At 42.1% G+C, this 16,385-nt stretch overlaps 1 protein-coding gene across 1 annotated transcript; it reads left to right on the top strand.

Annotated features, from left to right (window-relative positions):
- Positions 1–620: 620 nt before the first annotated feature.
- On the top strand, positions 621–8,421 carry LOC123053045 (dnaJ protein ERDJ2). Its single transcript, XM_044476424.1, has 11 exons — positions 621–784; positions 874–1,094; positions 1,193–1,288; positions 2,015–2,135; positions 2,226–2,332; positions 2,441–2,658; positions 3,309–3,486; positions 3,566–3,685; positions 5,877–5,963; positions 7,225–7,335; positions 7,463–8,421. The coding sequence occupies exons 2-11, from the start codon at positions 909–911 to the stop codon at positions 8,279–8,281; spliced, it is 2,043 nt and encodes a 680-aa protein (XP_044332359.1). The 5' UTR covers positions 621–784; positions 874–908; the 3' UTR covers positions 8,282–8,421.
- Positions 8,422–16,385: the final 7,964 nt, after the last annotated feature.

Raw genomic sequence — 16,385 nt, forward strand, 5'->3', positions numbered from 1 at the left:
GAGGTGGAGGCAGAGAAGAAGAGGGGCGAGAGGGAGGGGGAAGTGGAGGTGGCGACTCGAGGAAGATGAGTGAGATGGGAAGATACGAGGGAAAGATGGGAGATATTTTCACAGGAGAGAGAGAGAGAGGATGACGAGGGAGATATTTTCATCCCGCCTTCTTGGTCGCTAATCTATCCAATACAGAAAGGAGGCAAAACTCATCTCATTCGCTCGAGGCAGTAGGTAACGAGGCCCAATTGTCATGCACAGAAAAGTAAAACATGGATGTAAAAACGGAGGGACGACTGAGCCTTTGACAGCGCCGTAAAAAGTGCGAAGGCTGGTAGATTGTGTGAACTAGAAGGAACGGCCGACAAAGATCGCTCATAATGGCGGGTAGGCTATAGCGCCTTTTATAGGAGAAATTAGTGTTTTATTTTAGGGGTAGGAGAAATTATTGATGATCCCAAAAATAAAATAAAATAAACTGGTGCGAAGAAACTACCGTAGTGGGCCGGCCCACAGCTGAACGGTGTAGGCGAATCAGCGGGCCGATTCGAAGGCCTTGCTTACCATCCGCGCTCCGGGCCGTATCTGGTCACAAGTCAAAACCAGTTACTTGTCTTTTTTGTCTCACACTGACATCTCGCTCCGTGTCCTGGTGGGAGGCCCCGCCGCATCTGGCCCCGCAAAACCTATCTCGACCGCCTTCCTCCCCGATCTCGCCCCTCCTCGCCTGGCGACCAGATCCGCTTCTCCGATATCCAGATCTTCGGAGCACGCCCCGCTCGCCTCGGCTAAGGTGAGCCGGAGCCGCTGGCCGCCGGCCGCCACACGACGCCGCGTTCTAATAACGCACGCTGACTCCGTGGTTTTTTCTTTCCGTCGCAGTCGTGAGTTGAGTAAGGGAGGCAGCAGCAGCAGCCATGGCGGCGGCGGAGGAGAACAGCTCGCTCTTCCTGATATTCATCCTGACCATGATCGCGCTGCCCCTGGTGCCGTACACGATCACGCGGCTGTGCCACGCGGCGACGAAGAAGGCCAAGACCATCCACTGCCGCTGCTCCGGGTGCCACCGCTCCGGAAAGTACCGGAAGTCGATCTACAAGAAGGTGGGCGGGTTGCGGCTGTTTGTTCTGCGTGAGGCTAGCAGTAGAATTCTAGTGCGTGCTAACTCCTCTATGATCGTGTTCTGATTCTTGTCGTGCAGATATCCAACTTCTCGACGTGGAGCAACCTTACCATTTTGCTTCTCTGGATCGTTGTGATCTTCCTGATTTACTACATCAAACTCAGCAGCCGCGAGGTATGGTAACTTTTGCCTGGTATATGTTGTCAATATTTCTTTTGTTCAAGCAGTTAACTCAAATTCTTCTCTGCTGTGAACTAGTAGATACAGAAGGATTTAATAATGACTCATGTGACCTTTTGTCTGCTCCTTCACCTAGAATAGTCTTGATTAGTAGATGACTATACTGAAATAAACTGATAACCAAAAGTACAACTCAGTTCACGTTCAGCTTTATCCTACCAGAGCAGTCACCACAATGTTCATGTTTTGTCAGTTCCTTGATGCTGCAAAGTCACCGTTTTCTTTTTAGTAGCAGCATGCCCAGCCAGTTTGCTTTTTAGTAGCAGCATGCCCAGCCAGTTTGTTGGGATATATACTACTAGAAAGGCTAGCATATCTTTGTGCTGATTTAGTTCCCCTTTTGTTCTTCTGAAGCCTCACTAATGTTTCACTCTCTTGAACATTGTCAAACAATCACATACGCAGAAACCTTGTTGTCAAGTTTGGTATTGTAGATTTCAGGACTTAGTTTGTTTTTGTATCCAAGCATAGGTAGGTTTATTTCCTAGAAGCATTTTTTGCAAAGTCCCGATTGTTCATCTGTCTGAATCGTAATTATGCTAGTTAATTTTGGATACTATATGCATAAATAATGCTGTACTTAGTGTGAAGGATTTTTTTTCCTGAAATTTCACCAGGGCAAGATCCCAATAATTGATTTTATATGATTTTGTTTCCTAGGTCCAAGTTTTTGAGCCATACAGCATTCTTGGACTAGAACCAGGGGCATCAGAATCTGAAATCAAGAAGTCATACAGGAGACTCTCTATTCAGTACCATCCTGATAAAAATCCCGATCCTGGTAAAATGTGTTTCACACTTCTTTTAAAGTTGATTGTTTGATATGTAGAAGTCTAGTTTGTGTTAATTTTTTGCTCTTCATTTTCCCCAGAGGCCCATACGTACTTTGTTGAATCTATCTCCAAGGCGTATCAGGCGTTAACTGATCCTATATCTCGTGAAAATTATGAGAAGTATGGTCATCCAGATGGGCGCCAGGTAACATGAACATTAGTTATTTGTAACACTTAGTGGATTAGTGGAAAGCTAATCCTTTCCTATAACATCTGAAGCTAACATGAATATTCTGGTATATATGTGCATTAGGGGTTCCAAATGGGCATCGCTTTGCCCAAGTTCTTGCTGAATATGGATGGTGCATCTGGCGGGATAATGCTTCTAGGAATTGTGGGGCTTTGCATACTCTTCCCCTTGATGATAGCAGTTATTTATTTATCAAGGTCATCAAAGTATACTGGAAATTATGTCATGCATCAAACTCTGTCCACTTATTATTACTTTATGAAGCCATCTCTAGCTCCAAGGTATGAAAATACAAAATATAATTTTGATATTTTGGCATTTGTTTTTCCATTTTTTTTGATATTTGCTGATTGGCTTCATGATATGGCATGTTCACTAGAGAAGATTTAGCAGCTGAAGTGAAAATACTCCTTCCTTTCAAATAACTAGACATGAGACATTGCAAATTTTATTATTAAAGTGAAGCACTCCTGTCAATGTCAAATGCGCGACTAACAGTGCCATAAGCATTGGGACAGTGTCAAAGATCATGCTAAAGTTCACATTATGATTTGTCATCCTAGCTTCAAAACTATCAGAATTTTGATCTGATTCAGTGATCATGATTTTTCTTACCTGTCTGATTACTAGTTGGGCATAATATGGTTCCAAAACTCATATTGTAACACCACAGTAAATTTATAACTCATCGCCTTTAATTTTGGATGATAAGATTTATAGCCGAGAAAACCCTGTTTAAATAAATAATAACGAAACCTACTTTCGCTGATCAATATTAGTAGTCTAAAAGATCTCTTGTTTAAGCAACCTATATAACTAGTGAAGCAAATGCCTGCAAACTTCCTCGTCGGTTTACAATCTTCTGTTATGAATTACGGGTTCTTCAGTTTTACCATATTTGATCAATGGAACTATTGGTTGCATGTTCCAGCAAAGTCATGGATGTCTTCATCAAGGCTGCAGAGTATATGGAGATGCCAGTACGACGCAGTGATGATGAGCCCCTGCAGAAATTGTTTGTAGCAGTTAGAAGTGAGTTAAATCTAGATTTGAAGAATATTAGAACTGAGCAAGCCAAGTTCTGGAAGCAGCATCCATCACTTGTAAAGGTTGGTCTTTTGTTGGTGCATGCTGTGATACCAAATGATATTTGTGATTGGACAAATCCTTGATGCTTGTATTTTTCAGATGGAACTCTTGATTCAGGCTCATCTTACTCGAGAGTCATTTGCTTTGACACCAGCGCTAGTAAAAGATTACAGGCACATGCTTGAACTTGCGCCTCGTCTTTTGGAAGAACTAGTTAAGGTACAAGATTGGATTTCTCTCTTTGAATTTCTTTCTTTGTTAATTGTTTTTTTTGAGCAATTGGCAGGAGCTCTGCCTTTAAATATAGAAGAAGAGAATTGGCCACCTAATAAGGAAAACTGGCCTAAAACCGATGCAACTTAACTTCACACACACCAGCCCTGAGACTGCGCCCAAGCGAGCCGACAACTTTGTAATCCAACCGACCAGAGTCGACACCCTAGAACGTGGCCTGGAGCCGTGCTCCGGCTTACAAACCTCAGCAACACACTCACCATCCTTGAGGGCGCGTCCCAGATGAGCCGACAACTCTACCACCCAAGTGACGAGACTCACACCCTGCAACACAAGGGTGCTCTCCGGAGCCGCCGCTTGGGCTTCCACACCTGCCTCGAGGCCATGCACCAGACAAGCCAACGGCCCCACCACCCAAGTGACCAAAACCGACACCCAGCAACACAAAGGTGCTCCCTGGAGGCCGCCGCTTCGGCTTCCACAACGGACTCGAGGCCGCGCACCTGCCTAGCCAACGACAAAACTGCAGGACAACACAAGCCTTGGCGCTTGATAGAGGACAAAGCCGCCAAGGCGACACCTTGGGGGGGGGGGGTACGATGCCGCTCTAGCCTTGGCCGGAGAACTCGAGATCCGTATGATGAAGGGGCTCCACAACGACACCTTCCAAGGAGGCGAACACCGTCCAGTCTGCCGTCAACATCGATCGGGTTGGTGCTAGGCTTTCACTTGGAGCTCACCATACCCAACGTCATTGCATCAAGCCCCGCCATCCATCAGAGCACGGGTAGCCATACATCACAAACAACATGCCGCCACCGACCGTCGTCTCACCACCCTCCATCCATGGCATATAGTCAACCTCTAAGAACCACCACGCAAGACACAAGCTGCATCACTTCCTGCCATGACGTCTGTGTCAACCTGCAAGAAGCCAGATCGGCGCAAAGGACGCTGGATCTGCGCACGCCCTGCCGCCCCAGTTTCCTCGCTGGAGACCACAGGATCCACGCTGAAGCGACCAAAGCCGCCGTCACCCCACGCTCGCGCAGCCACCTGCTGCCATAAGCCGTCCAGAGGAGCAGCAACGTCACATTAATTGTGAACTCGCACCGGCTTGTCTTCATTAATTGTGAACTCGCACATCCTGTCTCCTCTCCCCATACTATGACCTATGAGTAAAAGCTGTTACAAGTTATGACAGACACAAATGCATATCAACTGTCTTTTGTTTATGCTGTGCGATCTTGCTGTGTTTAATTATGGTAGCTTTAGGTCAGTTGATGTGGGTTTCGCATGGCTACAATTAACTGTTGTGCCAATAGCTGATGTTTAGGATGGCTATCAATACTAGCGAGCCATTCAAGCTTACACAGAGCATGATTAATAAATTGTGTCAATTTATTCCTAATAATTTATCCATGAAATATCTAAAGGTACTAAAAGTAATACTCCATTTAGATGACACAGGCATGGTATGATTTATGTACATTTAGTTCTCTGTAACTTGGTTTTGATTATACTTTGGTCGTAGTTAACACAATAAACCGTAAGGGTGGGTTTGCCCGTCTGGTTACATTGGCACAATATGACTCACGCGTATGACGTAGGATGATTAATTGACAGATCTTTTTGAAGTTTCAAATGTGGAGCTGTGATGGTTTATATTTTTTTATTGACTAGTTCTGTAGAAAATACGTACTACTGTATTAACTAACACATAAGTGTGGTTCCGTATTTTGTCTCATGGTTGTAGCTGTATATAAACAGGCGACCCTGCCTCACAGATGTGCATTATGGCAGGGATGTTTAGTGTCTGGTTTATGCAAGTAATACTTTCGCTTGATTTTCTGTGTGAGGCAATGTCATGCCTATTAGTATTAATCTTGTGGTGTCGAGACATTTAAGTATGAATCAGTCATTAGTCCTGAGATCCAAATGCATGATGCATCACATGTCTAATTGAGTTTACATTGCTATAGCTGACAGTTTTTGTTTGATAAATAACCTTAGCCGTTAAACATTTAGTGCTTCAATAAAAGAAGGGGAGAATTTCTTTGTTGCACTCTGTTCTTATAATTTTTTTTCTTCGCTTTTGCTTCAGTGTACCTTTTTCTTCTTCTTCTTCTTCTTAGTATTTGATGCCTCATAAATTAATATACTTACTGGTTCGCAGATTGCACTTCTACCGAGGAGTCCCAACGGTTTTGGATGGCTCAGGCCTGCAATTGGTGTAGTTGAGCTGTCTCAAAGTATAATTCAGGTATTTTGAAGCTCTCCATGTGCCTTTACTTCAGCTAACTTGTGGTGAATAACTTCATGTTTTTGGTGATTTGTATATGTCGATATATATTGTTCCACATTAAACTTTTCTGGCGTAGACTATAATTTGTGTTTATCTTAGATTTTTCTAGATTCATCTGGTCTGTTTCACTTCTAAACTTATCTTCTAACCCATCAGTTTAATTGTCCATCCCAACATTTAGATGTTGCAATACTTGTTATAAGATCTGCCACCATCGTTTTTGACCATGGATGACTAGTGTTTATTCAAAATCTTGTCCATTTAGTGGTTCGTGTCATTAAGTTGATGTTAAAAGGCCGAATCATATGGTTCACTGAACTCGGAATGAATTCTGTCAGTTTGGTACTTGTTCAGTTTTTCATTTGATCGCAACTTGGGAAGGGTGATTGGATATCTCCAGTTATACTGCAAGTGTTAAGTTGCAGCAAGGCAGTTTATGTTTTGAGCATAGTAGATCCATGCAAAGTTTTTAAGGCGGTAAGGTGATGTGATGTGCCGTCTCACCTTTTAAGTGCTTAAAGCGTAAGGCGATGCGACGCCTTATTAGACACATAAATATGTAATATATGGCAGCCGATTAGGAGATTTAACAGCTAGCTGTAACATAAATGCACCACAAGTTGCATAACATGATAACTGTTAGCAAAGCATAGGCCTCAAATCATCTTGTGTAGATGACAGATCGTCTTTGAACTAAAGCTTCATTCTCCTCATCTATATATTGTTCCATAGCTTCAAATTTTTTTGTGTTTAAGAAATTGCACATCTCTTTCCTAATTTGCGCGGATGCCTCGGCACACTTATCCACAACACTGAAACCCTAGAAAGGTTCCAGCATGGACTATCTTGCCACACTGTACACAGGAGTAAAATTTCCTCTCTAAATCCGGCCAGAACGCGAACTTTGAAGCTGGATCGTTGGATGTAGCTAACTCACCATGATGTGGTAGTTTACCATGGCAATGTGGACAATGAGACACCTTCTGGTCTCAGTGACACTGCATGTGTTTGTTGCACATTCTGTTTACTTGTCTCAGTCCATTACCATTGCATTCATCTGCATCTGTTAGCAAAATTGGGTTGTAGTTCATCTGTACTTTCACATGTTTTGATCTTAGCTTTTGGCTTCTGTAGTTACATTTTCTTCCATAAGCTTGTTTGTTACCACTGATGGCAATGGAAATAGTTGAATCAAATTTGACTTGGATACATATCTTAGGCTGTCCCTCTCAGTGCTCGAAAAGCTGGTGGAGGTAATTCAGAAGGAATAGCACCTTTCTTGCAGCTGCCACATTTTACTGAAGCAACTGTCAAAAAAATTGCCCGCAAGGTATTTCCTTAACCTTAAAGTTTTCATACGAAAAGCAGAGTGAACTTTTGGCTCAATCAGTAGCCTGTCCTTCAGAGAAATGCTTTATCCTTTGGAGAGTAACATCTTATTCTATTTTTAACCGCAGAAAATCAGGGCATTCCAAGAACTTTGCGATATGTCTGAGGTGGAACGTGCCACACTGCTGACACAGGTAGCTGGACTTTCAGAAGAAGAAGCTCGGGATGTAGAGCTTGTACTGGAGATGATTCCTACTGTTGAGGTGGATATTAAATGTGAAACTGAAGGAGAAGAGGGCATACAAGAGGGTGATGTTGTGACAATGTATGCTTGGGTCTCACTTCAGCGTCGCAGCGGACTAACTGCTGCCCTTCCCCATGCTCCTTTCTATCCGTTCCACAGGGAAGAGAACTTCTGGCTGCTTCTAGCGGACACCGCGTCAAACGAAGTTTGGTTATCCCAGAAAATCAGCTTCATGGATGAGGCTACCGCCATAACTGCAGCGTCAAAAGCTATACAAGATACCCAGGAAGCATTGGGAGCAAGCCCAAAGGAAATAGGAATTGCAGTTAGGGAGGCGGTTGACAGAGTGAAGAAAGGCAGTAGGTTGGTGATGGGCAAGTTCCAAGCCCCATCAGAGGGCAATCACAACCTGACGTCCTTCTGCTTGTGCGACGCATGGATAGGCTGTGACAGCAAGACTAGCTTTAAGCTGAAGGTTCTGAAGCGCAGCCGCGCGGGAACAAGAACCTATGTGCCTGAAGAAGGGCCAGTGGCAGAGGATGGCATTGAGGAGGAAGAGGAGGAGGAAGAAGAGGAGTACGACGATTACGAGAGCGAGTACAGTGAGGACGAGGAAGAAGAAAAGAAGGGAAAAGGTAAGGTTGCAAACGGAGCAGCACATCAAAGGGCAAGCTCTGATATAGATTCAGGCAGCGATGATTGATACTATACCTTGTGATGTTCAACCATAGATGATTAACATCCATGTTTTTTGCCATTTGACTTGTGAAACTTAGAGAGGAAACATCTCCCATCAACTTATAGAGCATGCGGTAATAGATACTGGATTTTTTGTTTTGTTTATTATTCTTGCGCTGTATGAATGGAACCAATAATTGAGAATAGGCTGTGAAATCAAATCGGCGGGATTATCTTGGGTTCTCAACATACCTTGAAATGCACTAAACTTATAGTAGTTGAAATCAAATGATTTAATGATTGCAATTTGGAGTTAGGCTAACCTTCCAAATTCTGGGAAGTTCGATTGCAACCATAAAATTTGTAGCCGAGCCTTGAACGGTAAATCGATTATAGTTGCGTCCCGTTGTGAGGAATTTGTCTTCTTGCTTTTCCATCTTCTGTATCAACAGTCCCATTTCCGGTTATTCACGATTTCAAAAGAGTACTTTTTAAACAGCTTTGGCTTTTGGCTTATTTGTTTTTCTTTTCCACTGAGCACTGGCGAAGCTTGCACAAACAAGGACGAGCCAGCATCAGAAGCCGCACATTTTTTGTAATTTAGGAGGATTATTTTTAACCTTAAAAACTTAAATACTCTAATATCATCACTGATCGGTTATAAAATTATAAGGGGGCATTGACTTCCCTTGGCCCAACCCCAATGAAGCTCTGCCAGTGCCATGGAGGATGGTTCTTCCCTTGGTCCCAAACCTATTGACGATAATACTGATAACAGAACTACCTTAGGTACGACTGTTTTCGTACGATGGATGTACCGCAATGAGTCTGATGGATGGTGGATGAAATCACTTAGGTGATGTTGAGTCTAATCGTGCAGTTAGCGGATGGCAAATGATGAATTTTATAGTACGCATAGCACTACTCTAATGATAATACAATGGATATGTAACACACATTAGAGTTTTATTGTAAGATATAAAGTTGATTGGAACATTACAATTGGAAAGAATAAGAACAAAGTGTAAACTACCCAACATTTAGTGCACTATATATTCGCAAAAAATAATAATTTAGCGCACAATACAGATTAGAGTATACTTGAACCCATCTGGAAAAAAGAGAGAGCATACTTTCCTTTTTGAGAGGAAAAAAGAGAGTATACTTGACCATCCACAATAGGACATACCCTCTGCCAATGGCGAAGCTAGACAAGAATCTTGGGGTTTCCCCTTATGTAAGCCCTGTATAGTATATTTTCCTCACTGTTTTGCCTAAGGCTGCCTAGCGGAGCTAGCTAGAAGCCATTGGGGGGGGGGGGGGGGGTGCACGACCCCCTCAGACTTGTACTAAGCTGCCCTCCGCATCAAAGGGCGGCAACAATATCACACTTCAAAAGGAAAAAAAAGACATCCAAAAATCAATACAGAGAGCTGACGATCTAGCATGGTAGAGTCGCGGAAGACATGTACTCTTGCTCCAAGCTGTAGCAGTTTTGGTTCCTTTGAGAGGGTAAATTAGCTTTGCCAAATACACCACTTTGAACTGGTGTATGGCAAAGCTAATTTACAATTTTACATCAATAATCGGCATGAACAATCTTTTGGGATAATACAAACCATCAATAATCAAATGCGATGATTTATTACAACTCTTACCTCAAGGACCATTGTAAAATTGTTGTATGTGTGATATCTTGGTTTGGACATGTAACATTGCACTGAACCACTGTTGAAGTCGCAACCAGTGAAGTTCAATGAGAAATAATCGGGATTGAAAGATCTTCCAGGAGGATACCAGGACAAGTTGTACACATCGACCTCTGACCTCAAAGAGATGACCTGGGAAATTGCTACTCCCTCCGATCCATATCACTTGTCGCTCAAACGGATGTATCTAGACGTATTTTAATGCTAGACATCCATTTGAGCGACAAGTAATATGAATCGGAGTGAGTAGTACAGAAAAACACGTACTGTCATCACTAGGAGTATGTAAGTACCCGTGATATCGGAGGTGATCTCCGTGACCCTGTCATGCAGGAAGAGCCTCGGAGGCCGCGAGCCACCACCGGGGTCGTCGGTGATGAGCTCAAAGTCCGGCGGCCGAAAGCAGCCAGGCCCGATGCCGAATGGGTAGTCGAAGCTCAGGTTGCCACGTCGATTTGGACAGCCGGCAAGCGTGGCGATGGATGGAATGCGGGTTGTGTTGGCCGGTTGGCTTCTTTGCACGCCGAATGCTCGCACCATTACCCCCCTTCCGCAACATGAGCGTGAGCAGACTCAACAGTGCATCGAGGAGCCTCATCTTCCTTGCGGAGTATTTGGGTCTGAGGCTATGTGTGCCAAAGATTGTCTTGTTGTTTTTAATTAGGGTGTGGCTAGGTCTCAGTCCACTGAGACTTAACTAAGTCTCAATCAAGTGGCATAGTATATAAGATGAAAAGAAAGAAAAACTTAAAAGAAGATTTTTGTACGAATCTTCATGCAAGACCAAAGGAATACAATATCGACTGAGACCAAAGTCTTAGTCAGCTGAGACTTAGCAAAACTGATTTAATTATTATGTACCATCTCCGTTTCTAAATATAAGATGTTTTCATAGTTTCAAATCTCCGTTTCTAAATATAAGATGTTCTCGTAGTTTCAATTGAACTTCCAAAATGTCTTCTGCAGTTTAAATTGAGCTGCCAAAACATCTTATATTTAGGATATACCTTTCTAAAGTAGAGTAATGACTAAACACTAGAAACATGCTCAAACGGAGACATTACAACATCGGAGATAATCTAGATTGCTTGCTGTTTGATATGCATGTCGAAGAAACAGTGGAGCATCTTCTGTTCCAGTGTAGCTTCAGTCAAAACTGCTGGCAACACCTTGGCATTCAGTGGCCGGTGAATGGCGACAGGCTGCAACTAGTTGAGCGTGGCAAAACTCTTTGGGGGACAGAATGTTCATGGATATCTTTTTGGTGGCGGCCTGGAGTCTATGGAAAGAACGCAAAAACAATTACTTCCGAGTTCCGAGGCATCCACCCCACGTTCCCCTCCTAGAAAAATAGATTTGTAAAAGACTTCTCCAACATTAGTTATAGGGTGTCTGAGGAAAAGAGACAGTTTATTACTGCTTTTGTGGCAAGCCTCAACTAATTTTCTACTAGCTTAGTCTTTAGTTCTTCCCCCTCCCACCTCCACCCTGTGTGGTGTTGGTCCCCCATGTAAATATGTAAAGTTACTTTTGTGATTGCTTAATACATATGCAGTAGGAGGCTCTCCTACTGTCTTCAAGGTTAAAAAAAAACCGACCTAAGTCATCATAACTTAATTTTCATTCAGAAGTTGCTTATCACACAAAGACTCGATGGTTCGAAAAGAACCCAAGACTCGGAGTCATTCAACAAAAGGCTGAAGCATTCTTGCCAAATACTGACAAGGTTTAACCCCGGGCCATTATTTACATTTCACTATTGTATTTTTCTTAAGAAACCCTGGAGATATTCTAGTTGTTAAAACGTTAAAATACTGATCTTTATCCATATGCTTTACAATTTCTTTTGGCCATGGTGATCTCTGAAGATTTTATCGCAGAATGAGCACACGGCAACTAAGTTGAAGCCATTTTTAGTATTGTCACGCTGAGAAATACTCATCAGTTGTTGCAGCTCCATCTTCAGCTTCTGGTTCTCCTTGATTAGCCCTTGGGACTTTCTCTTGAGATGCTCATAATCCTCTGCCGTCTGCTTCTGCTTGCTCCTAAAATGCGGACATAATCACCTTATCAGAAAACCATACTACAAATGCCGTGATAAATACATGGACAATTCTGACTTGTGAGAGTGCAAGTACCGGGCTCTTCTGTTCTGAAACCAGACTTCGACTTGGCGTGGTTTTATGTCCAGCCTCTTCGCCAGCCCTTGCTTCACAATCTAATTGTTTTGTAATCATGGCCTCAACTTCTCTATGATAAGAAAGAACATGGGAGTTCTGATGCCTTAATATGCTAGGCAATGTTTTGACATGAACTTACCGCGTCAAGGTTGCAATGTTCTTCGTAGACACCTTCGAGCACCGTCACCTGTTCAGCGCTAAGCCGTAGCTTCTTCCTTGGATGACCATCGCCGTGATCATCGCTGTCTTGATCTGGGAACAAGGCGAGTTGGACAGGCGGTTTTGGATTGGAATTGGAGCCAGTGCCTCGCTTAGATTTGGAGTGCTTGCTGTTGCTAGTAGATCCACTGCCAAGGGAAAGGGCAGTCATTTCCTCTATTTCTTCTTCCATCTCAGCCATTTTTACTTCTCCCAAGGGAAAGTGCATCTCTGCTGGTGGATCTCAGCTGTGTTTCTTGGTTGGAAACCATACCTCTATCAGAGCAAAAACACGTATATATTGTGGAGGATGTGTGGCGGTTTTGTTGGTGGCCTCTTAATTTGGTGATGACTCCAATTGGGGGAGCAAAGACTGCAATAAAACGATGATGTTTAGAGCTCCAGTTAATTGGTGTTGTAATTGTCACTGGGGTTTCTTCAGAACCCATCATGCATGCTGGAGATTTTCTAGGCAAGATGTGTATCAGAGATTGTCTTTGCTTCCCTTGATTCTTTCTCCTCATCACGGTTCAGGATTGTAACTGGGGGTTTCAGTTATTGGACGTATCATAAACTGCACTTATTACAAGAACCAGCGTTTATTGCCATGTTGCCCGTTTCGTTGGACCAAGCCAAGTCGGTCTATTTTTTGTACTAATCTATAAAGGCTGCCCCCTTGCAAAAAATAAATAAAACATAAAGCTGTCAGTTAATGTTCTTGTACTACTAATTATGTACGTGCATGCCAAGCATAATTTGGTCCCATTTTGTTTGTGTACATCCGCGAACGGGACCTTGTTTCAGAAGATTGAAGGCCTGATACCTTCATAGATAGGCGATCGGGACAATGTTTCATACTCCAGTGTTTTTACTTTTTCTCGGTTTCTCCAGTCCATATTACTTGTCCCAGTTTTAGTACAACTTTGTAGGGACTAGTATTTTTCAAAAGTTAACTAGGAATTACAGTATGTTTTTCTTTTTGCGGGGGTGAATTACAGTATGTTTCATTTCTCAGTGTCATATATGCTCGTCCACAAGGCGACGTCGTAAAGATCTTAAAAAAGAGCATTACTATTTATTAACACCACTACAGAAAATAGACGGCTTAGTAGAGAATGAGAAGTGCATACGGTGGCTGGGCTCTAGGGAGCTCGGATTTTTTTTTCAGCGAAATACATTTTCGACATCTTAAAAGAATCTGAAATAAGTACACACATAAGCATATATGTCTGGTATATATGTAGGAAATTTCATGAACATTTTTGGTTGATCAGGATCATGAACATATATGTTCATATGAATATGTGATGTACACAAAAAAAGACAAATATATAGTTTAAAATGGGTTTTTTCTTTATTGTATTTGGGCCAACTTTTTGTCTTTTTTTGTCCAGTCCGCCGATAGTCGTATTATTTAACGAAACTTTATACGTACTTAGAAAACATGTATATGTACTTGTGGAAGAAAATTTGATATTTTTTATAAAATTAAATTTATTTTGATTTATTTTTGAAAAACAGGCTCCCTATAACCATCTGCGATGGAGCCATCTGTGATACTCCACATGGTAGACAAATTTTGTTGACAGCCATCTGGGATATGTCTTATCTCATATGCTCTTTCTATTAGAGCCATCTATGATGATGAAATTGTTCAAAATATGACCTAGATGCAATAATAAAGTTGTTAGTATACTATTTCCATGTTCATAACTAAGTTTGTTCTTATGTGTTGTAATTGCGATGGTCCTTAAATATGAGATCCGGAAAGAAACCTATTTGCATGTGTGAAAAGATAAGCATCAAATAGATTCATAGTCCTGCCTCTAGACTAGCTCATGTATTGTTAATGGTTATATTTTCCTAACCATGGTTATTGTTACTGTAACAAGGATACTGGTAATAATGAGAATGCATTGTTAGGCACAATGTTGGTGGATATACCCAACTTACGAAATACAGCGAGATATGTTGTCAGTATTTTTGTATAAAGTTTTAACGCTTACTTGCGTCCTTAGACCATGAGAATAACATATACTCAGATATCAAATGGTTAAATTTGGGGTTGCTAGATGTCACTCCATAACTGGGTGATCATAAAGGTAGCTTTCGGTTATATCGCACAAGTATGTTGTGGTGTTTGATATGTCAAGCTAGGATTTGCTACTCCGGTGATGGAGAGATACACTTTGGGCCTACTCGGTATTATGACGTACATCATCGCTTGGCCAAGCATAGTGGCTATTCAGTATTATGATGTACATCATCGCTTGGCCAAGCATAGTGGCTAGGTGTTAGTCACGGGGACATCTGAATACGATAACAAGAAAAGAGTACAAACTCGTAACGAGGATAACTAGGTATTGTGATCGAAGTGTTGATCACGGGAATACCGTAGAAGTCTCGTCTTAGGTTTTGTAAAGTGTTGTGAAGCAAAGGGAGTATAGGATGACATAAGATTCAATCGATAAAGTTCTTCATTGGTATGCGGGGATTATTATGGGTGTCCAGATCTCGCTAATAATTATTGACCGAAAGGTGTTTCGGACATGTTGACGCGTCTCCAATGTATCTATAATTTTTAATTCTTTCATGCTATTATATTAACAATCTTGGATACTTTATATGCAATTTTATATCATTTTTGGGGACTAACCTATTAACTCAGTGCCTAGTGCCAGTTGCTGTTTTTTGCTTCTTTCAGAAAATCGGTACCAAACGAAGCTCAAACACGATGAAACTTTACGGTAGTTTTTTCTGGACCAATAGGGACCATACAACGTTCGGGAGGAGGCCAGAAGATCAAAGGGAGAGCGACGAGCTCACATGGCGCGCCCCCGGGAGGCACCTGAGCTCGTGGGTCCCATGCAGCTCTGTTTGACCTAATTCCAATTCCATAGATTCCCAAATATTCCCAAACCAACAAAGAGCCACCCAAAACACCTTTTCCGCTGCCGCAAGCTTCTATTCTTCTGTGATCCCATCTGGAGGCCTTTTCCGGTACTCCGCCGGAGGGGAATCGACCACGGAGGGCTTCTACATCATCCTTGCTGCACCTCCAATGATGTGTGAGTAGTTTACCACAGACCTACAGGTCCATAGCTAGTAGCTAGACGGCTTCTTCTTTCTCTCTGATCTTTAATACAAAGGTCTCTAAGATGTCCATGGAGTTCTATTCGATGTAATCTTCTTTTGCAGTGTATTCGTTGGAATCCGATGAATTGTGGGTTTATGATCAGATTATTCATTGAAAGTAACTGAGACTTTTCTGAACTTTATTATGCATGATTGTTATAGCTTTGTATTTTTCTCTGATCCATCCGTTTAGTTTGGCCAACTAGATTGATTTATCTTCAGTGGGAGAGGTGCTTTGTAATGGGTTCAATCTTGCGGTGTCCTCACCTTGTGATAGAAGGGGTAGCGAGGCACATATTTGTATTGTGGCTATTAAGGGTAAACGACGGGGTTCAATCATATTGCTTGGTTTTATTCTATCTAGATTATGTCATCATACATCATGCATTACTCTATTTGTCATGAACTTAATACGTAGAGAGGCAAGCATATAAGCGCTCTCGAAGTGGAGTAATAGTCGTAGATGCAGAATCGTCTCGGTCTACTTGTCACGGACGTAATGCCTATATACATGATCATTGCCATAAATAGCACCATACCTATGCGCTTTTCTGTCAATTGCCCAACAGTAATTTGTCTACCCACCGTATGCTATTTATTCGAGGAGAAGCTTCTAGTGAAAACTATGGCCCCGTGTCTACTTTTTAACATATTATAAAAACCAAAAATACCTTGCTATAGTTTATTATCTTTTATTTTACTTTGCAATTTATATAGCTACCACTACCAGATTTAATCCTGGTAAGTAACGAGTTCAAGGGGATTTACAACCCTCTTGCCCGTGTTGGGTGCAAATATTTGCTCTTCTGTGTGCATGTACTGTCCACTAGGATTTGCGTGATTCTCCTATTGGTTCGATAACCTTGGTTCTTACTGAGGGAAATACTTATCGGCTACTATATTGCTT

Source organism: Triticum aestivum, chromosome 2D (assembly GCF_018294505.1).
Source record: "Triticum aestivum cultivar Chinese Spring chromosome 2D, IWGSC CS RefSeq v2.1, whole genome shotgun sequence".
Taxonomy (NCBI): domain Eukaryota; kingdom Viridiplantae; phylum Streptophyta; class Magnoliopsida; order Poales; family Poaceae; genus Triticum; species Triticum aestivum.